The 26,220-nt window shown below is 39.7% G+C and overlaps 1 protein-coding gene across 1 annotated transcript in view; it reads left to right on the top strand.

Annotated features, from left to right (window-relative positions):
* ST6GALNAC3 (ST6 N-acetylgalactosaminide alpha-2,6-sialyltransferase 3) overlaps positions 1-26,220 on the top strand; it is a 230,219-nt gene that overhangs the window by 147,058 nt on the left and 56,941 nt on the right. The window contains exon 3 of the mRNA XM_074597217.1: positions 3,501-3,910. Within this exon, the coding sequence (XP_074453318.1) occupies positions 3,501-3,910 (410 nt within the window). The remainder of the gene's footprint in view (positions 1-3,500; positions 3,911-26,220) is intronic.

Raw genomic sequence — 26,220 nt, 5'->3', positions numbered from 1 at the left:
AGTTACAATGTATCATTCAGGAAAAAGATGGAACAATTTGTAAGAATCATGCCCAGCTGCTCTGCTGAGGACTTCTACGTCCTTCTGGTCCGCGACAAAATGAATAATTTTCTATGAGCAGTAATAGCTCAGCCCCCGTGGTATGTAGAAGTGAAATACGTATCTAAATACGTGAAAAGAGAAGAAAAGGTGAATGGTTCTCTGTGGCTTTTTCTTTAGCTCCTATCTCTACAATGCAAGTGAATAAAGATCTTGTGAAAGGTGCAGGTAAACCCTTAACTGATGTTCTCAGTCCAGAGAGCATAAACAGTAACAGCAAAGGTTTCTGTATGGTCCTGCCAATCTGTATCAGTCCCATTGCTGCTGGGCCATCTCTGCAGGTGAGAGGGCAGCCTGGACTGCCTGCCAGACCCATAAGGCTGATAAGGCTGCTGGTGAGTTCGTGTTTAATTGCTATCTAGGTGTTTGTGATGTGGACATCTGTAAACAGTTACTGTTAATTGCAAAACAGATAACCAAGAAGGCACACTTTCTCTAATTCTCCAGTTTTCATCTCTCTATATTGCTGTTTCTGTGTGTAAGAATTTTCTCTCTGCTTCTCTTCATCCTTAATACAACCAATACAGCAAGTTAAATTGAAAGTGATAACTTCTCATACTGATTAGGGCTACCGTGGGCAACCTTGCAGCCAAAACACTGCATATGGGAAGAGGGTGTGAGGGAAGTAGAACCTCAAAGTATGGGGTGAGGGGGGAAAACAGAACATCACTCCAACTCCTCAAGGTTCATAGGGAGCTGTCAGCTGTGTCCTAGTTCAGTAGCAGAAGTGGCAGCCACAACTACCCAGGTGCTTCCCAATTCCAGCTCCTTGGGCACCCAAATCCCTGTGCCCGAATAGCTCCTGTGGGAGCCACCTGGTAGAGGAGCTACATTTGAGCAGCTTTTGATTCTTAAAGTGATGGGGCAGCCATACCTGAGCTGGGGTATCATAGCAAATAGGAATGTCACGTTAAATGAGGAAAATGAGAAAGCTGTTTTATGTGGATTACTGCCCCAGAAAAGGGAAACTGCCCCTTTTGTCTGTGACACTTACAAACCAACACCAAAAGCTGCCGGCCTGTCTCCGTATGGGGCTTCAACAAATGAATATTGATGTGTGTTTTCTCATATGTTGAGGAAGATAGGATGCCAAAAGATACTTGGAGTCGGTGGAATGTCTGTCATGAGTGTCAGTCAGTTTCCTAACTCTGGGATCTCTGTTGGGAAATACACATATTAGGACACATAAAATTTCTCTACATTGTAAAAAATATTTATTCTGAGATAGGGCTGGGAGGGGTTAAGCCTCTGCCTCTATTGAAGAGCAGATTATATGTTGACCTAGTGCAGGCATTCAATATTATGAAAGCGCTTTATAAAATGGAACAAGATAAATGAATCACAACAAAAGAGGTAGAAAACCGGGGGACACAATTGCAGGAGTGAGTGTACTCAGTTTATTCGAGCAGAACAGTTACACTCAGTGAATAGAAAATGTGCAATGCATTTCTAACTAAGGTCAGAAAATCAAACAATTCCAAATTTAAGAAAGCAGCTCCGTTTTAATGGAGAAGGAAGACTATTGGAAAAAAAAGCCCAAACAAAACAGAAGAAAAACAAAAAACCCCACACAAAACAAAGCCAAAAAACACCACCGAGATTGAGACAAATTTAAATGGGACCGGATTCTTGACGAAATTGGCTTTTCTTGTCTAGCATATTCAGCATTTGTTAGTTTGAAAGTTCACCCTGAAAGCTATAAATTAATCTACTGGGACTTTAACAATTCACTTCAGGTTAGGATGTGAGTTATGCTTATGGATTTGTTTAGGTCACCCAGCCATGTCCTCATAATGTATCTTAGAGAGGATTTCTGTAACTAAGTGGTAAACAGAAAGATTGTTGTGTTCAGCTGCATCTCTTGGGATTTCATCCCTGCTGTCAGAAAGCTGTGCAGGACAGCTCTCTAAAACTACAACAGCTGTAAAAAAATACATGGTGTTCTGTAAAGGAAATGTCAATGCTTTTGCATGGAGTCAGGCATCTTTAACTCCTGATGAAATGAGGAAAGAATGTTTTCGTGAACCACTCACATAGAGAAATCAAACCTTTGTGATTGTGAGATTTATTGCAGAAGTCTTGCAGGACACACCTTAGTTCAGTACAATATTTGTCTCCCAAAGATGAGATATTTTAGCTATTATAATTTCTCTCCCTTCAGATTTTTATCTCTTGTCCTTTTATTATGCACCATTATCGAAGAAATTTGATGTTTTTCAGCCACCGTGTTCTAAGGTTGTAGTAGTTAAATGTAGCCAGGATATTCATCCACATCAGCTAAATGGGGTGGGATTTTGAAGGGAAATAACCACAAGCCTGATCAGAAAAGTGTCTAGCATCCTGTCAGGCTAACTGTCTGAAGAACATGAGGGAAATTTTTCCTGACAAACATTAAACTGTAGTCACTGGCTCCCAATTGGAAGCACGACAGAAGATCAAGTCTATGACCACACAAAAAAATTGTAGATGATCTGTGGCCTGGACCTTCTTCTGTAGGTTTTTCTTGAAGGATCTAGTTTTCATTTCATTTGGATTTCTAACCAAACTTCTAATACAATCCAACTTAAATATAGGGCATTTCCTTTTATTCTGTTGGTGCAAAAGAACAAAAAGATATTTACTATCTATACTCTGACAAACATAACATCAGGTAGGTCCCTATATTTCTGTTAGACAGAAAACTGTTCCCATTTTCAATTCATAATGGAGAAACAGTACCCTAGAACGTGCTCAGTCTTTGACTTCAGTTTGCCTAGGATTAAGTTCCTAGTTCGCGTGTCACCAGTCCATCTGCTTCTCATTTTTCATGGGTCATAACTGTTCCCTGTAGAGAACAACGTATTCCTCTGTCTACGTCTCCTTTCCAACTGCAGGATTTTCATGCTACTAGATTGCTTTTTAGAGTTGCATCTCATGTTTGACTTCTGTCACAAATTTAAGAACTATTCATTCAGACACATAAACACAGTCAGTGTATAGTTAAATTTCCAGCATTACTTTTTTTGTACTTTTTTCCTTTTGCTGACAACACCTTGTTAAAAGAGAAGGCAGCATTGATCTAAATATTGTTTTCTGCTGCTTCTTTCTTTCATTGTTTTCTAGTGGAAAGAGTAACATTTAGAGGAAAAAAAAGGAATTATTATTTTCCTAGGTGACTTTGCAAGGTGGAGAACAAAGCAAAAGACTGGAACTGCCTATTTCACTAAAAAGTATTGCATTCAGAGATTTGTAGTGGTAGGGTTTTCTACCAGATCTAACATGTGGGGATTGTTAGTTTTTTTTAAAAGAGAAGCATTGCTATCAATTTGTTGGACTGCGCCCATCATTCTTTTAATTGAATTTTCAGTCTTCGTGTTTTATAGAAAAAGACTTGCCATATATTTTTGTTTTCTTTCTTCCAGCCTCTACAACTTGACTGTGACCTCTGTGCCATTGTTTCAAATTCAGGACAGATGGCTGGCCAGAAGCTGGGAGCCGAGATAGACAAGTCCTCCTGCATATGGAGGATGAACAATGCTCCCACAAAGGGTTATGAGGAGGATGTTGGGAAGAGGACAACCGTAAGAGTGGTCTCTCACACAAGTGTGCCTCTCCTACTCAAGAATCCCGAGTACTTTTTCAAAGAAACCAACAACACTGTTTACGTGATCTGGGGACCTTTTCGAAACATGAGGAAGGATGGAAATGGTATTGTGTACAACATGCTGAAGAAAACTGTTGACAGCTACCCAACCGCCAAAATCTACGTGACAACAGAAAAGCGCATGAGTTACTGTGATATAGTATTTAAGAAGGAGACGGGAAAAGACCGGTAAGTCCTAAATGTGAAGAACAATTATAATGTTTGACAAAAGATACATGAGAGAAGTCCATGCTGTATGCCAGCTACTAAATGAATCCCTAGATAGGTTTTTAATGGATTGTTATACAGTTTTGACTGTTATAAGCACTTGATGAAGCAGCAGCTAGGCCCCATTTACCCCACCTACGCTACCTTCTGTTCTTTCCATTTCTGTTGGCTGGAGTCCCAAAAATATTGGATGTCTTCCTGAAACGTTTTCAAAGCTGTGTGTTGTTTTCAGCTCAATTTACTATTGATTAAATTGACATTTTATTTGAAGAGGATAATCCTACACAAACAACATTTCCAAATGCACAACCTCAGGATAACTCTGGATATTGTGTTTTCTTCTCTGTTGAGATTCGCTGTAGCTTTTCTTCAAACAAAGACCTCAGGGTTATGCATTATTTCCGTTCTTGGTGAAAATGGATTATTGGTGATACTGTAATAGATTTAGGTTTTTGTCAGAATTATGCTGAAATTCTATTTTCCATGCCTGAGAATGTGTGTTTATGCTGCTCAAGTGAGGGCTGTAAGGAGATGAAAGTGTGAGGGACACTGTTTTGGCTGGCATCTTCAGAGCAGAAATTGGATTTGTGGAATTAAGACCACGAATTGTAGGATTTTGTAACCTAGCTGCAAAAATTCTGATGATCTGTGTTTTGGCATGGAAAAGCACCTGTCACGCATACTCACTGGAGGCGGATCACTGCTGTGCCTTGAATTTGCACATCATGAATTTGCAGTTGTGAAGGACTGGAGCTATTTTGACCAAACTAAAAATACAGATATTCACAAACAATTTAACTTAGTCTGAACTTCTGACTTAGCTTTTGAAGTAGAATAGCTTGATCTCTCCGGCTTCGTTGATTCACTTTGTTATTAAACTGTCAAAACTTGGTTGGAGTTGATTTTTCCTTTTTTGAAAACTATTGAAACATAGGGAAGAACTTGCCCCTCAGCTTGTTCACCATGTGCATGTGCTGCTGCAATTCTAGAGTCGGAGGGAGCTCCTATATCTCATAAATGTGTCAAGGTCATCATGGCTTCTTGGGCTTAACTGAACAACCTGATGAACAGAGGCTAATAGAGAAAATACACAAGAGTCGTTCTTCAAAAATGCCCTCTAATAATCCAAGTCATCCGGTTTACATATTAATCGAGCCAAATATGATCATGGGTACATTATTGCACTGCTAAACATAAATTTGTTTATATTTATGACTCTTGCATGTTAACAGTCGGTCAGGTCACAGTGACTTTACAATATCAAAATCCTTATTGTGAGACCGGACCTTAGTATGTCTATCAAAGAATCTCATCATCCAATGTCAAAGTATCATCATCTCCAGCCTAATCCATTCCTCTTCAACAGATTAACACATCTCAAGGTTTTATTATTACTCAATCAACACAATGCAAATGCTTCTTTCCATGTCAAAGGCAGATTGAACTTCTGTTCTCCCAGTGCTTATAAACAAAGTTCTTAAGCAGCCTAATGTCAAAGTGGCCCAATTTCTTTCTCCATAATCCGTTACAATAACTAAAAATTTCACATTGCGAACAGTGACAAATTGTAAATAGCCTTCATCATGACCCACATCACGTTGCCTTTGCACGTGCCTCCCTTTAACCCCGGGTAAAAAACCCCACCACTTCTCACAGTGGTATCTACTTGTACCCACTGCAACTTTCAGTTTTAGTCCTACTTTTCCACATCAAATACTAAGTGGTGCTTTTAACATCATTTAGTGCGCTTGTCAGTGAGAAACAAGGGAAACAGTTGACGTGTCACCAGCCAACACCTTCCGTATCACAAGAAAACATCCTGCAGTTCCCTACTAATGAGGGGACCTCAGTTTGGAAACTTTCATTTTCTGTAACATCTTCAATTCACAGGAACCGTCTGCTGTTTCTAGGGAGGGTCATGAGGCTGTTAGAAGTATGTGGCATTTGTGGAAGCAGTAAAGGGAGAGCACAAGAGATTTGTGGGTGATGAAAATAGTTTCGCACATTGTGCCAGACTATTATGATGCTGAGACAGACTCAGGTTCCTCAGCCAAATATTCCTTCAGTTCCTCAGAGAAACATCAACTCTTGCTTGCAATATTAGATTGAACAGAGGTCTGTTTCAACATGTTCCCAGCAAAAATTCTGGAAGGAAACCAAGTTCAACTCATATTTTAAAATGTACTGAGTGGATTGTAACCACATCTATTTTAGCTTAATCCTAAAATACTGTCCGTATGTACAGTGTATGCTACTAATGCATAGTAAGATTGCAACAGATTTCTAGTCTGTCAAGCCTTTAATGAGCTTTCTATTTCTATTCTTTGATGTACCATCTTTTTAGGTAATTAGTGGGACTTTTCAGTAGTTTCGTCCTACCGTGCTCAAGTTTTCAAGGATGTTATGAGAAGCAGCTGACAGCTATGTGCTGCAGTCGCTTCTCTACTGCAGAAAAGCTCTGGTCCTGCACCACTGACATGGGAGCTTCATCCCTGACTTCAATGAGCGCAGGTTCAAAACCCACAGCTTTGTTATCAACAAATGGTTTATTATTTGTTCATGGAAGAAAGAAGAATCGCCTCTAAATAACTTCCAACTATCAAGTTTGTTTATTTTACAATGAAGCATTTTTTAATTCTACAGCAGTACAGAATACCCTCTGATATGGGCTATTCATACTGGAGAATTAACCTTGCATGCGGTGTTATGAATCTGGGGAGCATATGTTCTTTTCTGGGAGTCTTCATTAGTGAAGTATTGGAGTTCAAGGCGGTGAATGCTCTTCCACTTTGAATAATTGTTGTACATAAATAATATTCATTACCAGACATTCACAACTTTTCATTAATGCATTTTACTTCATACTTCCCTAGAGGGAGCATAAAGCTGGCAGCTTCTTCCAGTACTTCACTAATGTTTTGGTATATTATATGTATTGAGTCAAGTTGAAGGATTTAAAGAAACACTAGGTAATTACTGAATGTGGCATCTTTGTATGTACCTCAATCCAGGTAAGTGGTTCTAAAGCCATCTATATCTTTGCCATGCATTAGAAATATAATGCAATATGATATAACAACATTTAATTGGTAATAACAGAGAAAACTGTAGTCTTCATTAAAGCAGAAGAGCTAATTCTGGTCTGATAAAGTGCACTGAACAGCCCTAAATAGGTTTTAATTAGCTGGCACCAAAGCTGCACCACCCTTAGGGAGGGTAAAATTAATGAAAACTAGCAGCAAATAGATCAATGCTACTGGATGTTATTGCCTTAGGTGAAGGTGATGAGGAAGAAAGGAGTGTCTTTTAAGGATCATTTAGAAAACAGTCTGCGTTAAAAGTCACTTTCAAAAAGCAATGATAAAATAAATCTGTGCTAATATCAGTGAAACAGACTAATGTCATCCAGACTGCAAACTCCATTTGTGTTTATGCTACAAACATCTCAGACTAACCGCTCAGCACAGTATGGCCGAGTAGTGCCTCTGATGGCACCGCTCCACGTCCCCTCTCGGGGCTGACGGTGTGATGAGACTGCTCCTGTCCCACTGCACGTGGAGGACGTTGAGCCCCAGCAAACAGCCAATAATGCATGTGCTGATACCACTCAAAGCACAGCTTAACTTGTGTTTGTAGTCACTCTTCTTATAAATGACTACTGAAAATGCCTGCTGAACTTTGCAGAGGATATGTATTCTGCGCTCCTAAAATTCCCGTTAAGAAACATGAGATAATGTTCGGAAACCCAGCCAGTTTGGTAGACAATTGACTTCCCACACACTGTCTTAACTTTGACAACACTCATCCCATACCCAAACAATTCCGTTCAATTCAACAGCATTTTATTGAGTTTATTAGCTGTACAAGAAAGTCTACAGGAGGCAGGTTCACTGAGCCACGTTTGCAGTCGGATGACTGTTTCTGAAGGATTTTTGTTAATATCTTGGATAATTCCGAAGAAACTAAATTGCTTTTGTGCTTTTCTTCCAGAAGTTCGTAGTTTCCTCTGTTCGTGCCAGATGGTGCTATGTGTCAGGTTGTGAGAAAGCTGTTTTATCATTTGAGGCAGAAAGATGGATCATTCTGATCACTGACTTCTGCATCAAGATTCAAAATTTGGGGGTGTGCTCAACCTGCTATCTTACTCAGTTCTATTCACTAATTATTTATTACGTTGGCGATATCTGAGATCTATATTATATCTCTGTCATTTAGAGCTAGCAAATTATATTCATCTAAAGTTGGGATTGACACTGTTAGACAACTGCAGTCATCACAGCTTCGCCTCAGCTAATATGTGGTTTTTGATGTGTCTGACTAATCTACATGAAGCTGTAGTCTAGTAAAAATGTCATTGAAATGAATAAATGGAATTACATTCTCTGAGGCTCAAGTAGCTGCAACTTCTATTGTTTGGTGATAGTCTCTGTGCATTGAGGTAGTAAAGCTGTCAGTGGCCAGAACGTCAGATTTTTATGCCATGTTTCTGGTTGTTGGCTGGAATGAAATACTACAGTAATGCTATTTCCACCTTTACGCTTGCTTACATATACCTATGAGTTTCCCCATCAAGGCCATTCAGAGAAAATATAAATTCTTTGCTGGTGTTAGGTAATATTTGCAGAAAGCAGTTTTTCATTGGGAAGTTGTGAAGATTGACACTGAATCTGGCTCAGAGAGTTAGATTTTGGGATTATAAAAGTAGTTCCCATTGGGGCTTTGCATTAAAATGCTTTTTCTAAAAAAAAAGAATTCTGGAAGATAAGTAAAAGTTCATTTCATTTTGAAAGGAAAATGAGCTGAGTTAGGTAACGTCAGCATCTTTAAATTATAGAACTCTTGGAAGAAAATGATGGAAAAACTGATTCAGACTGACAGAGGAAATGTATAATGCCAGTTGAAACACTTTTAAGGACAAAAATAAATTATAATTTATATTTTGATATAGTCTTTATCATGATGATGTTGTGTCTGCTGCTGCATCAGTGTCAGCAAAAAGTTCTCAAACTGCCTGTGAGCATCGCAGCAAGCCCCAGAATATGTTTGAGACAGTGTCCATTTTTCAAGTGCTTGATGGTGGAACTTTTTTGAGCTATTGCTTGGCACTTCCAGTCTTTCTTTTTATAAAGTAATTCCTTCAAAAAATGCTAATGGCTTTCTCCATCTTAATTCATAGAGGGTTTAAATAGTTTCATTGTCAGCTAAGACCGCTTTATTACCTGAAAAAAACAAGGGTCTAAAGCATGAAACCTTAATGAAATGAATAGATTTTTCATTATAAAACACTTAAAACCTCAACATCTATTGCTATTTGTGGTCAATCACCGGACAGCTAACAACTGTTTTGGGGTTTATATTCACTCTTCCATTTCCTGGTAAAACACCAGTTGTTCCTGAGTGTCCTAGATTTATTCCCTGCAGCCCATTAGTAACTACAGTTATATTTCTTTATGAAGATTTTCCTAATTAAGATGAACACTTTTCTCTATTAGGCAGATGGAACTCAATAGAAGAAATCCATTTTTTATTAACGTGCCAGTAAATGCTGTACAAAGCACCGGCACTTTTGTTAAGAGACACAGCTCCTACTACGATTACACTAATTACATAGTAAAGTGACTTTATTTAAAAATATCAATATTAGCTAATATTTTGTGATAAAACTGTGGCTGCATACAGATTGGTGTGGGCTCAGAGACCTATTGATTCTGTGGTGGTTGCTGACTTCAGCCATGGAGTTATTTCTTTTTACCTAATGATTTAAGTCAAGAAATATATAATCAAGAACTACTTTATCTTTGTGAATTTTCAGATGTTCTTTGAATTTATCCAACATCTATTGCTTTTAATTTATCACATTGTCTTTAAGTGCCACCAAATCTGTTTTCTGCTGTTGACAAGCCAGATGTTAAATCTTTATACAGCGGTTGGTATTATCCTAATTACATGCACCGCTTTTCCATCTTGTCCTTTAAATATTCTGCAGCTTTTATGGTCAAGGGAGTAGTGCTGATATCTCTTATCAGCAACACTCTGATTGTGTGTGTAGATGAGATTCTGCCTTGACTCTTCTCGCATCCCGTGAACATACACCTTTTGAAAGGATTAGGCAAGTCAGTGATTTGTATGCTACCAATCCCGGTAGCGCTGTGGATCACGGTAGTTCCAATCTTGTTGCTGGTAGTGAAGGTATTTTATGGTTGCAAGGGCAGAAGACTTGGAGGAAAAATTAGCAGAGACACAGAATTCGAATGAAGCCTTTGGTGTTCAGAGAAGCTTCACTGGATCACCTTCCATAGTGCAACATTTTTGATTTTTCAGATCACAGTGTTTAAAAAAAGACTCTGATTTTCCTAAAGGAGCTTAAAATTCTAAAGGAACAGAACTATTTTTAAAAAAAAAAATCAAGAAATTTATATATTCTTCTAACTCAACCTTGCTGCCAGCTGAAATAATTGTCTTTAAAAACACAGAGACATTACCACGACATTACCATTCAAGTCTGTACTTATCACCAGTTGTCACACAGCAATACTTTTCTAAGATGTATTAAATAGATCAGAAAATAAACGCAATGTTGCTATTACTTTAGTGTGATACCCGTTGGCTACTGATAACTCTGGGTTTTTTAATGGAAGCTCCCTAAAGTGCACTGAGCCGTATTTACAGTGTTTAGCAAAAGGCAACATACTGCAATCAAACTGTGTGAGATGCACTGGGAGATTTGGTGTTATAGAGTTGCTGCTCAAGTGAGGATAGCAACTTTAGGAGATAGGGAATAAAACACTACCGTGATTCGTTGCTTCAGATAGAGAAGAGTTTCTGTACATCTGTCCACCCACTAGCTAGTAAAACTTACTGCAAAGGACTTTTATAAGAAAAGGTATATGAGCTAATTTCAAATATCATCATTGCATGATGTCTAGAAAAGATTGTCTTCTCAAAGCTTTGAGCAAGTAGGCAACACAGCAGAAGAAAACCTATTTAAAAGTAGAAACGGTTTAGCCTGAACTGATGGAGTATTTTACCTTAAAATGTAGAAGGATTAGTAAAAAAACACTGCACTGAAAATTTAATTGGTAAGAAAACAAGCCTGTGTGAGACCTCATACGCATCGTCGGGAGGAAAACTGGGGGGAAACGGTGAAAGTTTGTGTCTCATTAAATTAATTTAGAACTCAGTGTTAACTAGGTGCTTGCTTCTGCACATCTTCAATGTGTATTTTTATCCATATAAAAACAAAACAGATGTTCTACACTGTTTTATTTATATGCTTGTTATCATGTATCCCATATAAAGAATTCAGGCTGCAATTTCAGAACAGTGAAACTGTACAGATATATATGTGCGCACATGGATTTATAGCGCACGTCTTTGAAGGTAACTCAGGATTCACAGCCACGCTTCTCGGAGAACTTGATGTGCTATTGGGGTATGCTACAACCGGCGTTTAGGAAACAATTGCTGACTACATCCTATACAGTTCCTGTGATACTCAAATTCTCTGAGCTTTTAACAGTGAGGCAGCTATGCATTTAAAGAGTAACACGCACAAGAGCAGCATGTAAAATTTTTCTCAGGCATACACATCTCAGCAGGTTTTGGAAACTATAACAGTTTGGAAAAACAACTACAACTGTGGGGATTTATTATGAATTTTGAGGAGTGTCCTCAAATAGTTCATCTGACGTCTTGGGTATTGATCAGCATGTAGCTTAGTTTAGGTGTGAAGGGGAATACTTTTTGATGCAGATGTTCAAAGATTCAGCCATTCAATTTTCAAGATTTTGTAATCAATTCTTGTTTGTAGTAGCATTGAGCGCAGTTGGGACCACGTGCCAGAGACACCACTCATCTCACAACCTGAGCAGCCCCGTTCAGTGAATTAGTATTCAGTAAACGTGCAACTGCAAAAGAAGAAAAGGTTTCTAAATGCCCGTATTTGTTCTTTGCAAGTTTGCTGTTACTGTCCCATCCTGGTCTTTGGAGACTTCTTTGTCTTTGTTTTTATTTTTAAAAGTCAGTCATCCCAGCAAGCATAACCTCTCTGCTATAGTCAACACTGGTTACAGAAAGGAGGCGTGAACTCCCTGTCTAATAACATTCTCTACATGACTCATTAAAACTTCTAAAGCACAGAATTTGCTGCAAAACTTTAAAAATTGCTGCAGATGATGTCACTAGTGTAGAATAAGACACGGAGAAAGAAAGCGATAGCAGATGAAATCCTAAGAAACAAACAGCATGCTTTTATCTTAACAATAAAAACAAAGATAAATGCCAGAAATATGTGCTCTGTGTTCAGTTTGTGCTCCATATGTTGTTTCAGAGTTTTCCTTGAAGTACGTTCATTAGAGATGCTAGTGTTCCTGTCTCCAAAGAGCGTCCCAGACATTTTCCATGAGACCATTTCCGAAAATATTGCAGATATCACTTAAGCCTCAAAATGCCTTTGTGAGGCAAGGAATATTTATCCCCTTTTTACAACTTGACTTCCATGAAAAAAGGACACTGGGGGAAAGCAGGAGCTATTGCTGTGCAGAAACTCATGCCCGTAGGGCTTTTTGAATGTCGTGTGCTTACCATGAAGGCATTTCAGTCTCTTACAGTGCTAATTTTGGGCTGGAATGGTCTGGAACTGCAAAATGGAACCAATTTCTGCTGCTCTATAACCTGTTTTCAGCCAAACATGGTAATGTTCTGGCACTTCCTTCCATGTAAAATTAGGGGTAATCTCTTGACATTTTACAGTCAATCAAAATATTAGGGAAAGAAAATAATCTGAAGAGTATTTGCAAAGCAGTATTCCTCTAAAAGAAGAATTTTAGTTTCAATTTGTTCGAGTATTATTTGTTTTCCTATCCTGCGTCCATCTTAGCGTTGTCTCCGTACCTTCCCATCCATTAAGAAATGTGACTAGCGTTTGTCATGTGTAGCTTTTTCTTTTATCAAGAGAGAATTGTAACTTTGCTGGAGCTTAGAGGGGAATTTTTTTGCTCTCTCTCTCTGTGCTGCTCTGATTTCATATTAGTGATGACACTGCTGAAATATGTTTCATATTTGGAGTAGAAGAAAGCAGTGGTCCTTAACTCCTCCGGGCTTATTTCATGCCATTAAATTGCCTTTGCCTCCTCTTCCAAGAAGGCGCAGTGCTCAACAGAGTTGGATTTCAGTTCCACTGTACAGATCCTGCCAGGGACCCTCAGCTGCAGTGGCGTCCTAGAGCCTTCTCGGTCCTAGAGGTATTTTGGGTCTCGTTCACAGAGTGCCCTGCAGATACGAAACTTCATTTAACTTTGTATAGGATATCCTCAGGATATCCTCAAGCTTTATGTACTGCTTAGACCTGTCTGAGCACCAGTGGCTTCCTGCCAAGCTACACTGCTTTGTTTGATTAGGAGAAAGGCAATGAATGGATGAGTAACTAATGGCAGTTCATTGTATATCAGTGGGAAATAGAGTATTTCAGGCAGTATTTCTGGATATGGTTTAGGATGGTACTCGGGGATGATACATTCAGGGAAGGCTTATTCCAGTTTCATTTGCAAGCTTTTAATTCTGAATCACTTAAAAGTTTTCCTCTGTTTTTGAAATAATAAACATGGGTTTCATATGTATTTGAGCAGTTTCAGGATAGCGGTAGCAAGAGCAGCTCCACATGTTTCCCTTAAACTTCCGTCCATGTACCACAACTGAGACTGGCATATAATATAAATATTTTCTTCACTATTACTTTACATTTTTCCCTGAGGCTATCATACTGATTTCAAAACCATGGTCATCATTATACTAAAATGGTGGCATTAATACATTGGTCTCTGTGGGTAGATTATAATAGAAAGTTTCAAAATAATTGCCCACTAATATGAGAGGTGGAAGTATGTATAGTATTATATGGCTTGTAATGTAACCATTAAAATAACAATTACGTGATAATAAAAAGACTCGTTATGCTTTAGTTTGTCTTTACATAATGTTAACAGCTAATGAAAACAGGGAAGATTATATCTAGTTACATTTTACAATACTATTGCACTTCCTGTAAAGAGAACATTTTGCACAGAATTGTAGATTTACATGCTTCAGTAAAGTTTGTGTCCACTCTCTATGTAATTCAAAATATAACTATTTTAAAATCAATGGTTACAAGTTCTTCTTATCAAATGGTACATATAGTCTTCACAAAGAACATTTTTGAAATGAAGTTATTGGAGGTGGTCACATCTTGCAACAAGGCTGCATTGAACATAAAATTTAAAAATAATTTTAGGTCCTTCAGGTTTGATGTGTTAGAAGAATGAAGGTAGCTTGACCCTGAGTCAGTCAGTAGAATACCATCTCTCTTCAGGTGAATGAGAGATGTTAAATGTGTGCATTATCATCTGTGGTGATTTTGTTTTAGTATTGTCTACTACTGAGTAGTATCTTCAGCCACATTCCTTTTCTATTGTATCCAGAGGTGGAACATGCAAGAACAAATAGAAGAACAATGCTTTGACATGGATAGAGACGCCTCTCATTTTGTATGTTGGGATATCGAGCTCAAAGTTAAAAGTGCTTAGCCCCAGAATGCATAGATACATCTCCCAAATGATCTTAATGGCAAGAACATTAATTAGAATTAAGACATTCTGGTATTTGTATATCCAGATCAGACTACACGGATTGTTAAACATGCAGTAAGATTGTCTTCAGGTTTTCAATACTTTGCATATTTTCTAAACATAATGGCATGGTTGAACATTACCTTTGAATGCCAAACTCGTGGAAGTGGGAATTACATAATCTAATCCATTTCAGTCCAAAACAGAATTAAGAGATATGAATTAAGCAGTTATGAACTAGGCATTAAAAATATAATTGCATTGATTTTTCTAAGTATTATACCAAATGACATCAATAGAAAATGTCTTTGGTCTAACAGTGTGATATTTAATTAGTTTATGTTAATTACCTACATTTCAGAAACAAATGGCTTGATTTCTTTATTCAATGAATGAAGAAATGAATGACTTGGCCTTCTGCCATTCCTCCACTGTCCAGTGTCCTATTCCCTGTGTACCCAGGGAGCGCTCTAGACCTGTCTGGGAGGTAAAGATGGGTGACAGAAGGGGGCAAGGAGAGCCACAGACACAGGCGGCAGAGAAGCCTTTCACAGCAAGGGGAGGGGGTCGTGGACTTCCCCCTCTACCCCACTCCCTGCTGCCCTTGGCCATAGCCGATGGGAAGGCTAAGGCACCTCCAGGCTGCCAGGGTGGGAGTGCTACAGCAGAGAGCAGAGTGAGGCCGGGGGCCAGCTGGGTTGTTTGGTGCAGCCGCCTACAGGGTGGTCTTCTTGGAGGTGGCAGTTCTTGTGTCTTTGCAAAGGTAGGGTTTAATTTTCTGTTCCAGTGAGCTAAATGGTGGGTTGAATTTGTGAGCCACATTGTTCATGGTTGTACAGTGGTGTTCAGAGCCTGGGTACTGTCTGAGTCTTTACTTGGGTGCCAGGAGAGCTCAGTACATACTAAGGCATATGTTGTCTGTGAGGCCTGAGGCCTGGCGCCAAGCAATTCCTGGGGCATTTCAACTTTTCTGCCTTCTCTTTACACCCATCTCAGATTCTTCCATTTGGATTAGCTAACTCAAATCACAGGCTGTAATGTTGTCACCGTACTTTGGTCACAAACTCTCCCTTTTTCCTGTTTCTCTTTAATGGATACTTGTTTCCATTTGGCATGTTTCTTGCTTTCCTTCAAATATTTTTTTTCTTCTCTATCATTACTTGACTGATATTTTCCACATTTTTTTTTTCCTCTTTGATTTCCTGCCTCATTGTTTGTACCTATGTCATCTATATAGCTTTCTTCTTCCAGCCTTTTGTCCTTTTATTGTGAAACATATTGCCTTGAACATACCTCCTGGTTTTGGGACAATCTCTTTTAAAACAGCTCACAGACCTGCAAGGTGTCTGCTGCAGAACAGCTCTCCCCTCTCTGTCCTTGCCCTCGTGCCTGGTCCCTCACTTGAATCCTGGAGCAGAACACCTGAAAGCTGGATCTGGAATTACAGATCGCAACTCAGTACATCCAGTACTTAAAACAAAACCGAAATATCACAGTGGGATGTAGAAGCTGTGCATGATTATTTATTGATGATTGTTGGTTACAGGAATTAAAACAGCAGGAAGCTCAGGTTTTGATCAGAAACCAAGTGATTTTTCTGTACACTTTTTATTGTAAAATGTGAACATAATATAAACCTATTGTGCTCACGCTGTTAAATGTTAAACTCTGGCATGATCTGCTGTATGAACAATGGATGTTCCCTGTTACGTGAGTATGTAGCTCAGTGTATGCAAGCAATCACAAATGCTTCGTGTCCATGCTCAAGTGAACCAAACAGCCAACACAATGATTTCAGCGTGAAAAGCAGAGAGATCTGGTATTCGCCTGCCCGACGGGAGCTAGGACAGCCTTTCTGTGGGTTTCCAGCACAAGAGGTGTTCACAGAGACTCACTTGATGTGTTCCATAGTGCTAGCGATGAGCGAGGTCCATGTGGTTTGGTTTGGCTTTTTTTTAAGTACTTTTCAATTATGACAGTACAAGAAAGCCAGGCTGGCAGTGACTTTTAGGTCTTTATGTGCTACAGATATAATGTATTTGCTTTTAGTTTTTGCAACATCACCAACTGCTAAGGGAATTGATGTTTAATATGTTTCTAAATAAGTAAAACTAAAGTATAAATAAATAATGCCTGGTTTATTAGTCCAGGTGTTTTCAGCATTGCTGAAAGTGGTTTGATGACAGCCACCAGCACTAGCAGTGGAAAAAAACATGATTTCTCAGTGATTATTATCATTACAATAAACCATAATTGAAAGATTACCAAATTGATTCTTTTAAAAATTAATGTTGCATGAGTGAGCAGGCTCTGTGGCATTCAGATTTTTTCAGTGTTACTTGGAATGAAAATGGCTTGTTTTATTTCCTGGCAGAAAACTGCTGATTTTCAAACAATCACATTAGAGAAAACAGTCCCAGAGGGTTACAGGAGACAACAGACCTATGTCATTGTGCTTTACCCTTTCCTGATGGGTTCGAAGAAGAGCCAGAAACAAAAGAAAGTTACATTCATTATTGAGAGCGCCTTGGGAAAATCTGTTTGGCCAAGCAATTTTGCATGAAACGAGTGAGGAAATATTTGACTGCAAAGAACATAAACTCTTCCATCAATATGCAATTTTCTGGATCCATTTGTCCAAATGACTATTAACAACAGTTTCTAAATTTGCAGTGCTTTACAACTTCAAAGGGCTTTGAAAACATTAACTAGTTAAATGGATGGAAGTGGTTTTTAATAAATAAAAAAATAAATAAAGAGACCAAAGTCAGTTGTAAGACAGTTTAAAGTGCAAACTATTGAAAACAGCAGGAAACCTGAGGACCTGGAATAGCAATCATACGGTACCATCCACCCCAATCAGGAAAGTGGAAACCACAAATTTATCTTTGATGATTTCCTGTAAATATGCCCTTTGAGGACAGATTGCCCTGCCCAGTCTTGTGGAAAAAGCTCAGAGTTACATCTCTTCTCACCACAACATATGGATCTCAGCAAGCCCTGCTTCTTCATTTCCGAAGTCATTCCTCAGGTGGAAAAGTCTGAGCAAAAATGTAATGAAATATTGTTGCAAAAATGCTGGTTAGCATCCTTCAAACCTGGTCAGCTTGATTTGAAAACAGCTTTCTGAGGGTTTTTTTTCCTTGGCCATTTTCTTCGGTAAGGTCTGCGCAGTTTTCCAGACCTTCTGCTATCCTGGTGGAAGTGGTTTTATTGATGTTTTCATTCACTTCAGAATATCGTGTCTCACTTTTCCCTAGGATGCCACAGTATAAATAGCTTTGCTCCCCCTAAGTATGTACCAGTGTGTGCAAAGGGCTGGGGAAGGTACATTTGGGTCTCTCTCTGAGTGCCCCCAGCAACATGCTCTATGAAGGACTACGTCTGCTTTATGTTATTGTGATTCTGAAGGTTGGGGGTAGCCTTGGCTGCAGCAACCATGAGATGGTGGAATTCAGGATCCTGCATGGAAGAAGTAGGGCAAAGAGTAGAATTACAACCCTAGACTTCAGGAGAGCTGACTTTGGCCCCTTCAAAGACCTACTTGGAGGAATCCTGTGGGTAAAGGCTCTAGAAGGAAGGGGGAATGCAAGAGAGCTGGCCAATGTTCAAGCACCACTTCCTCCAAGCTCAAGATCAGTGCATCCCTATGAGTAAGAACTCAAGCAAAAGAGGCGGGAGGCCTGCGGATGAGCAACGAGCTTCTAGAAAAACTCAAATGGAAGAAGGAAGTTTACAGAATAAGGAAAAAGGGACTGGCCTCTTGAAAGGAATATAGGAACATTGTCAGAGTATGCAGGGATGCAATGGGGAAGGCCATGGCCGACTTGTAATTAAACCTGGCAAGGGATGTTAAGGACAATAAGAAGGGCTTCTTCAAGTACATCAGTAGCAAAACAAAAACTAGGGAAAATGTGGGCCTGCTGCTGAATGAGGTGGGTGCCCTGGTGACAGAGGATGCAGAGAAGGTGGAGTTACTGAATACCTCCTTTGCCTCAGTCTTTCCTGCTAGGGCTAGCCCTCAGGAATCCCAGACCCTGGAGGTAAGAGAGAGAGTCTGGAGAAAGGAAGACTTTCCCTTGGTCATGGACAATCAGTTTAGAGATCATTTAAGCAAACTCAACACCCACAAATCCATGGCTCTGATGGGATGCACGCACAAGTGCTGAGGGAGCATGCATAAACATGAGGAGGAACTTCTTTACTTTGAGAGTGACAGAGCACTGGAACAAGCTGCCCAGAGAAGTTGTGGAGTCTCCTTCTCTGGAGGTATTCCAAACCTGCCTGGATGCATTCTTGTCCAGCCTGCTGTAGGTGAGCCTGCTTTGACAGGAGGGTTGGACTAGATGATCTCCAAAGGTTACTTCCAACCCCTACCATTCTGTGATTCTGTGTGATCTTGTTAGCAGGATGGCTGTTCTGTGTTTTGGGGGTGGCTAGTGCAGACATGAGGGTCATGTATATCCTGAAGAGAGCCCATGCTATTCCATTGTAAAGCTGATGTTTGTGCACCATTTCACATTGTCCAGATAGTTTGTAGTCTCTGAAGAAGTTTTCTGTGCTTGAATTTACAGTAGGCATATAATCTACCACATTTCATATGTATGCTCTTACTTGATAACAACCTCCTACTGGCCTTATGCAGCATTTTATTTAATAGAGGGACAGTTCCCAAGCCCATCTTTCTTCCCAAGATTGAAGTCGGTGTTCTTCCTCCAGTTAGATTTCATTAATATTATTTAGCATTTCATGATGTGTTTCATCCACAGTCCTTGAAACACTGCAGGACGTTAAATCAGCTTTAATTTCCCCATTTTCCTGATTGTAAAACTCATGCAGGGAGTCATTTGTCAAGTTGTGCACAGGTATCATCTTGCAACTCTCTGGCAGAGCTATGAAGATATCCTTCAGTCAGGGATCCCAAATGGCCCCTGATGCACTACCCTGACATTCAGTAGGCACAGGAATGTATTCTTGCCTATGTAAATTCATGCTTACCTGGGAGGGGGTCCTGGATGACCAGGTGATGTGCAACTCCATATAAAGTGCATTTTTATAAACAGGCAGAAGTGGAATTTCCTAAGTGAACTCACTAGAAATCGCACATTTCCTAAAATTCTGTATGACTGGACCCAGCTCTTGTGTGTTGGTCTCTGTGCAAATATAGTCTTGTATTTCTCAGCTGAGCCTCGATTAAAGATCGCACTTTGCAGGAGGGAGAGGTGATCATTAGATTTGGGGAAGAATTGTACAAGACATGTTGGAACACTCCACATCTGAGCAGTTGCATTCCTGCCACTTTCCAGCAGTCAGCACTGCCCATCAAAGAAAATTGCTAAATAGCTCTGCTACATCATTCTTCATTTGCATTAGAAATGGCTCTAAGCAATAACAGGATTACAGCCAAAAAGTGCCAGCACTTTATCATTCATTTATTTGATTTAATATATAGAGGTACCTATTTGAAACAGCATTTACTTTTCTTCAGCTCATCATAAAACCCACTCTGAATGGAAGTGTTTAAGGTAATGATGACTCCGATTAATTCGCTTAGAACAGCATGACTGGAATCAGATACACTATTTCTCTTTTCATTAGGCATTTCTGAGCTGCTATGAGTGATCTTATAGCACGAGAGGAATGAAATTAGCTGAAGAAAACCTAAGGAAAATAGTCCACAATGTGCTGCTGTTCTTACTCAACATAGTGAACTGTGAGCTGGGGTGCTTTTGCAGTGGCATCCGGCCAGCATTAATAGAACCTGACGCAAACTTTCATTTCAGGAAAGGTGGAAAAGCCGTGCTCGCTGCGTGTTGCAGGTCTCCCTTCACCTGTACTGTGAATTGAACAGTATTACAGCTTTGTCAGCCGGCCATTACCACCTTCTTCCCCTCTCCTCACGGCCACCAAATCCCTGTAAATCCAAGCCTGGTCTGAACAGCAGGTCTTTAATCTGGTTTTCGACTTGCACATCCCCCACCAAAGTCAGGAGGTCAGATGTTGTGCTGCACTTTTGTTCACAGACGGGATTGCTACATGGGATGCTGCATCAGGAGCTGCTTTCTCTCTCCCAAGTGAGGAAGATGTTTCAATTACTTCTAGGAAATTTAAGAGCTGGCAGCTAAGTTTTGCCATTGTTTTATTCCTGTTTACATTTCTTGATCATCACTGTTTATAATCAGTGAACATGGCACAAATACAGGGAAAAATATTTTCCAAAGCACATCCTTGGTCAAATAGCCCATATTACATCTGAAAATGAAAAAGTTCCCTGAGTAAAAAAGGCATCTTGGTTATTGCTTTTTTTTTCTGATGAAGTATCTGGAATTCACGTGAAATATCTAGAAAGCAGAACTGGGAACACTACTGTAGGATGTTTTCATTAGTTGAAGAAGCAGAGATTTTCTGGTAACATCTGTCTAAATCTCTTGTGCTGTTTTTCCTAAACATGATTATGAAGTTCTTTGTGATTGTTGGTGTTGCAGGTATCTTGGTATTATAACATGCTAGTAGTAGTAAACAAAACATGGATATGCTGGGTATATATTGACGATTGAGGTTTTGCAGTGTATCCTGTCCATCCTATCCAGTGTATCCAACAGAACAGATCCAACAGAAGCATTTAAACATCTAGATGCTATATTTTAAGCAGAAAACATTGTTTCTAATGTCTTGGTCTCTCTGCCCATTCTTTCCTTTTCAGGCTATCACAAAGTGTACTTTGAGAGGTGTGATGGTACTGTGATATGAACATTCCCCGCTTTCTGCAACTACAGACAACAATTCCTCTCGCATGCAACCAGCCATCTAGTAATAATAACTGTCTGTCCCTGTATCAGGATTAGATTCCTCATCTGCTTTGGCAAGTTGTCTCCTTCTTACTCTCCGAAAATCTTAGCTTATGTCTAAATAGCTTGAATAATTGAGTGCCCATAAAGTGACAGACTAATGTCATACACCAGAGCCTGCTAAAACCTTTCCAGTTGTGTGAGTTTGCGTCAGACCCAGTCCATAGTAAGGCTGCTGTCCTGGGCTTTGGCTTCTCTCCTGAGCAAAGATTGCTGGTCCAACTAATGTAAACTGGTCTTTTACTATGTACATGAAGCACTGCTACGGACTGGTGAAACTAGGAGGTTACAACGGTTTGTCTAATCTAGATTTGACCTTTAATCTCTGGGATAAAAGACTGGTATAATAAACCAATGTAGAGGTTTATTGTTTAGTAATATTTTTAAACATTTTGAAGAAACGGGCAGTAGCAACGTATGCAGTTCAGACATTGCTTTAAAAGTGAAAGTCTCCAAAGTGTATCTCAGTCTTTGATGTGCAACAGCAATGAACTGAAAGGAGTGGGTAGGAAGGCAATGTGATACAGAGAATCTCAGTTGAAAAACTTCTGAGAAAATACTGTTTAAAGTCAAAGTTACAAAGTGCGTGCTTTTCTACTGAGGACTAAACCTAATGGTTTCAAATTAAAGGCTCACACAAAAGTTATATCTGTTGTGTCTAATATGCAGTAATTGGTTCTTCTAATTCCTAGGGAAACCCTCTCTATTTAAAGTACAGTTGAACTCCAAATTACCTTAAAATGTTGCAGTTTAAGAAGATGTATCAGCCTAGTACCCAGCAGTACCAAGTGGGCTGCAGAAAGTTTGGACCCTTTTCACATCTTTGTTTCGTGCCCTTTGGATGTTGAGTAGTCTGACCAGCAGCCTTTCCCACCTTGTACTTAATAGATGCTTTCATTTCTTGCATTCCTGTGCATGGCAGCAGAACTGGAAAATTCAAAATGGTATGGTTTGCTTTCATTCAGACTGGCTTATGGATTGTTTTCTCTTCTCTACTTTCTTGTCTGATTCCTAAAAAATCACATGTAATCACCTATATAATACAGTACAATCAAGCTAATACTATAGCCTGATTTCCATGGTTGTTTGAATAAATTTTCAGGAAAAAGTTAGAATTCTGCTGGACCATTACCTTATCTATCAGAGGAAAATGTATTTATAAGCCCCTGTGTGGAAGATTATATGAAGATAAGTTGTATCTCATCATGTGATCCACACCGTTATGGATTATAGAAGTACTGGCCTTACAGAATCGGTTTTTAGCATTATTAGTGGCCCTAACATTAGTCGTCAGTTCTACAAAAGAGTCTGGCTGTAACTAACAAACTGTGTGTATCTGGATTTGTAACGACTGTCTTGATAGTTTCACATATCAGTTCAATAAAACATGTTCCACCCAGGGGAGACATTCGGGCAGGAATATCTCAGTGACATCCTTGCCATTCCTATTACCATCACTGCACACTCAGAGCAATATATGTTTTAAAAATTGATTGAGTGTGTATTTACAACATAGATCACGAGACATGTTTTTTTAATGGTGAGAAACTCCCAATGATGCATTCTGTGATCTGTAACATTGATTTGGATTCTTTGATTTTAGTGCTACAGACTACAGTCATAAAACTTTTAGACCCTTAATGTCATAGGCTGCAGCTTCTTAACACAGAATGCTAATGTAAAAGGAGACAGCGACTGCAGGCAAGAGCTCCCAACCCAGTGAAAACCAAAGGCTCGCATTAAACATAGTTAACTGACTGAATTTGTATTCTTAACGTATTAAATATAAAATATGGAGAACTTCATTGAAATGACATAAGGTTGAGTTGTAAAATCCCAAATGCAGGTAGACTTTCAGTGGGTCGCTTTGGCAACGTAGAGGATAGGCATTTGGTTTAGGAAGTTCCTTCGCCTCCCTTCAGGTGGTTTTCAGTAAGCATCTCTGAAAGGCATTATTTTGCTGAAAGAGTTGTCTAAAGATAGGTGAAGCAAATTTTCTGCCCTTTCTCTGTTGATTAAAGAGAGTCTAGATTAATTCTTCATTAGCAAAGGAAGGTGAGGTATATAGTGGTTAAGTGTCTTCTGGTTGTGTGTTACATCTCCTAATAGGTATGTGCAGTTATTTAGCATGTGTTGTACTTACTTTAAGGTTCTGGTAAAGGCATGACAGAGGTGGTGTCTTTCATATTGTTAGTACAGCAGAAAGTTCATCTGACATATCATACTCTCTTTGGTCTGGTTGCCGTCCTTCTTAAGGATTACTTCTTTCTAGAAACATAACATTGGGTCTGAAAATGAATTTCGGCCTGGGACAGAGGAAAAAAATTACACGGAAAAATGGGTGAAAGAGGTACAAAAACCCATTGAAGTTTGCCCAGATAGCTGGAGTGCCTTTTCGAAGTGCAGGAATAATAACCGTTAAGTATTTTTCCACAGAAGTGCTTATGGTGAACAATATTGGGAAGCTTTTAATTGTTATACAGAAGTCCTACAAACACGCTAGATGTATTAGAGTTCACTTGATATAGAAAAGTCTTGACATGTCTCACTGCAGTGAGATTACTGTCCAAAGTTATCTGGAATCCTTCCAGTGCAAAAATGAGTCTAGAAATGGCTGAAATTGCTTTGTTCTAGTTGTGTAGTGACTAAACTCAGCTGGGACAGTCAAGCCAACAGTACTGTGGACTTCAGTGTGTGAGTATGGTTGGCAGTTTTAGTTGACCGCCTTTTCTTCTGAAATTCATTCCTCCCATCGCGCAATAACATTTGGTCTTCTCAGTTCTTAAAACATTGGTTGGACACAGACTATTTTTCCCTAAATTTGCATTTTCTTTTCTAAGAGAAGGGGGGAAAAGCTAGTTGTGTTTGTTTGGGGGAATGCCTTTCGTCTGTAATAGGCAGACTGAAGTATCTGCACTGAGAGGTGTGTGTGTGTTTAGGAACTCACGTTGTAAGCATTTAGTACACCAGTAGGTTGACAATTTGTCAACAAGAGTGTGGCCAGAGCTTTTCTTTGTAGCACATACTCTCCTGATCTTGAATCTTACCCTGTGGTGCCTATAGAGCTGCAGCTGGGTCAGACTTGTCTGCAGACTGTCGTGTGACTCTACCTAACACTTCGTTACGTGTTCCCCCGTGGGATGTGGGACCAAGGGCAGAGCAGTGAACCCACTGGAGGGAATGATGGAAAAGAAACTCCCTTCACAAAGGAGTAAGATACCTTAAGCTGATGCTCGACTGTATTTACAGTCCCTGTTCAGACCCGTGTCTCTGTGACTAACCTTTTGTGGCGTCTGCTGTCCAGGAGTGAATTAACTTTCCCATCTGTCGTGAGGAAATTTCGGCTCTGAATGTTACTATTCCAGATGTTTCCTGCTGCTCACCAGTGCTAAAGCTGTTAACAAGAGTGCACCCACTGGCCAGGCTGTGGCCTCAGGAAAAGTTTTCAGTAAATCCTGGTGACATTGCTGCCTTCTCTGCACATGGGCCCGGGACCCCCTACCACCCACCCCCTCGCAACGTAGAGCCATTGCTGGGCTGTAGCAGCCCAGTGGATGGCAGCTGCCCCACAGTAGTTGTGGATACTTGAAACTCCATCACCTTCCCATGCTTTTGGGAGCTTCAGGTTTTGCCAAAGTGGTAGGATAGTTGAATGGAGGGGATGCAGCCCTAGCAGCCTGTCTTTCATTGTTCCAGCTGTTCACAGCTGCTTTACAGCTGTTTGAAGAGGCATTTACTCCCCTCATGTGAATAACCTTGAGGGATCAGAAAGTCAATTGTGCAAAGCACTTAAGTCCGTGAGAGATGCGTGTCCAGGAGCCACTGGGAGAAAGCTGACATTGAGAAGAGCTTCTTGGTGGTGTTTTAGGGACCGGCAGGCAGCTGCAGCAACTGGAGCTGGTGAGAAGGGTGCAGAGGTTACCTAGCACACAACTATCAGGATTTTGAAAGCTCTGTTTGCACCTCCTTTCCACAGCATACATCCCCCGTAGTTTTCAGTCTGTCAGTTCATCTGTGAATGGAGCAAACGTTATTTTAATTGTAGTTCATCAGTTCCATCTCATGCCAGGGCGGGGAATGGACACCCTTTCTGACCTTACTAAACATTATGTATCTTCCCTGCCAAGCTACTCTACTGAATAATAGAGCCCAAGGCTTGCTCTAAATGTAAAGGTTCAGAATTGTGTCTCCATTGGTCTTCCCACAGATGCACGCTTGGCTCCCTAGATCTGGCCGCTGTCTAAAGGAATTAATACCGACAGTATTTTATTTAAAGCAGTAGTACACCATGTGCAAGGCAAGAGGTGCTCGGTGTGATACTCACAAAACTGGGTATCTGTCTGCTTTTTTTCATTCCCTTTAATCGATAAAAATATGATTTCCCCCTAGTTCAAAGGAAATTGAATTTTCACATAGCAGGGGAAAACAAATGCCCTTCAGCATTGCTATCAGTGAATTGGGACACCAGATGTCTTTTAAACAGGTCCAGCATATTGTCTCTCCATTTCCAAGTCACTCTTTTATGCTTCTATTTATTGTAGGCAATTATGCTTTGACCCAAAGATATAATCCTAGTGGAATTAAAAATCATGTGCCCTCTTTGTATAAAAAAGCTGAGTCTGATTTTATGGAAAAGAAGTGTAGAGAATGAATCTAATGGGAAATTAGGCAGTAGTATTTGATGACTGTAAATGTATTTATTTATAACAGCTAATCTTGGTGGAAATGAAGAAATAAGATGAAATAATTAACTTTACTATTTATAAAAGAGTCTCTTTTATCCACTGTGAAATGCAGCCACCTCTGGGATGAAATGCAA

Source organism: Larus michahellis, chromosome 8 (assembly GCF_964199755.1).
Source record: "Larus michahellis chromosome 8, bLarMic1.1, whole genome shotgun sequence".
Classification (NCBI taxonomy): Eukaryota; Metazoa; Chordata; class Aves; order Charadriiformes; family Laridae; genus Larus; species Larus michahellis.
The sequence above is the reverse complement of the archived record's forward strand: the minus strand, read 5'-3'. Positions and strand labels throughout refer to the sequence as shown.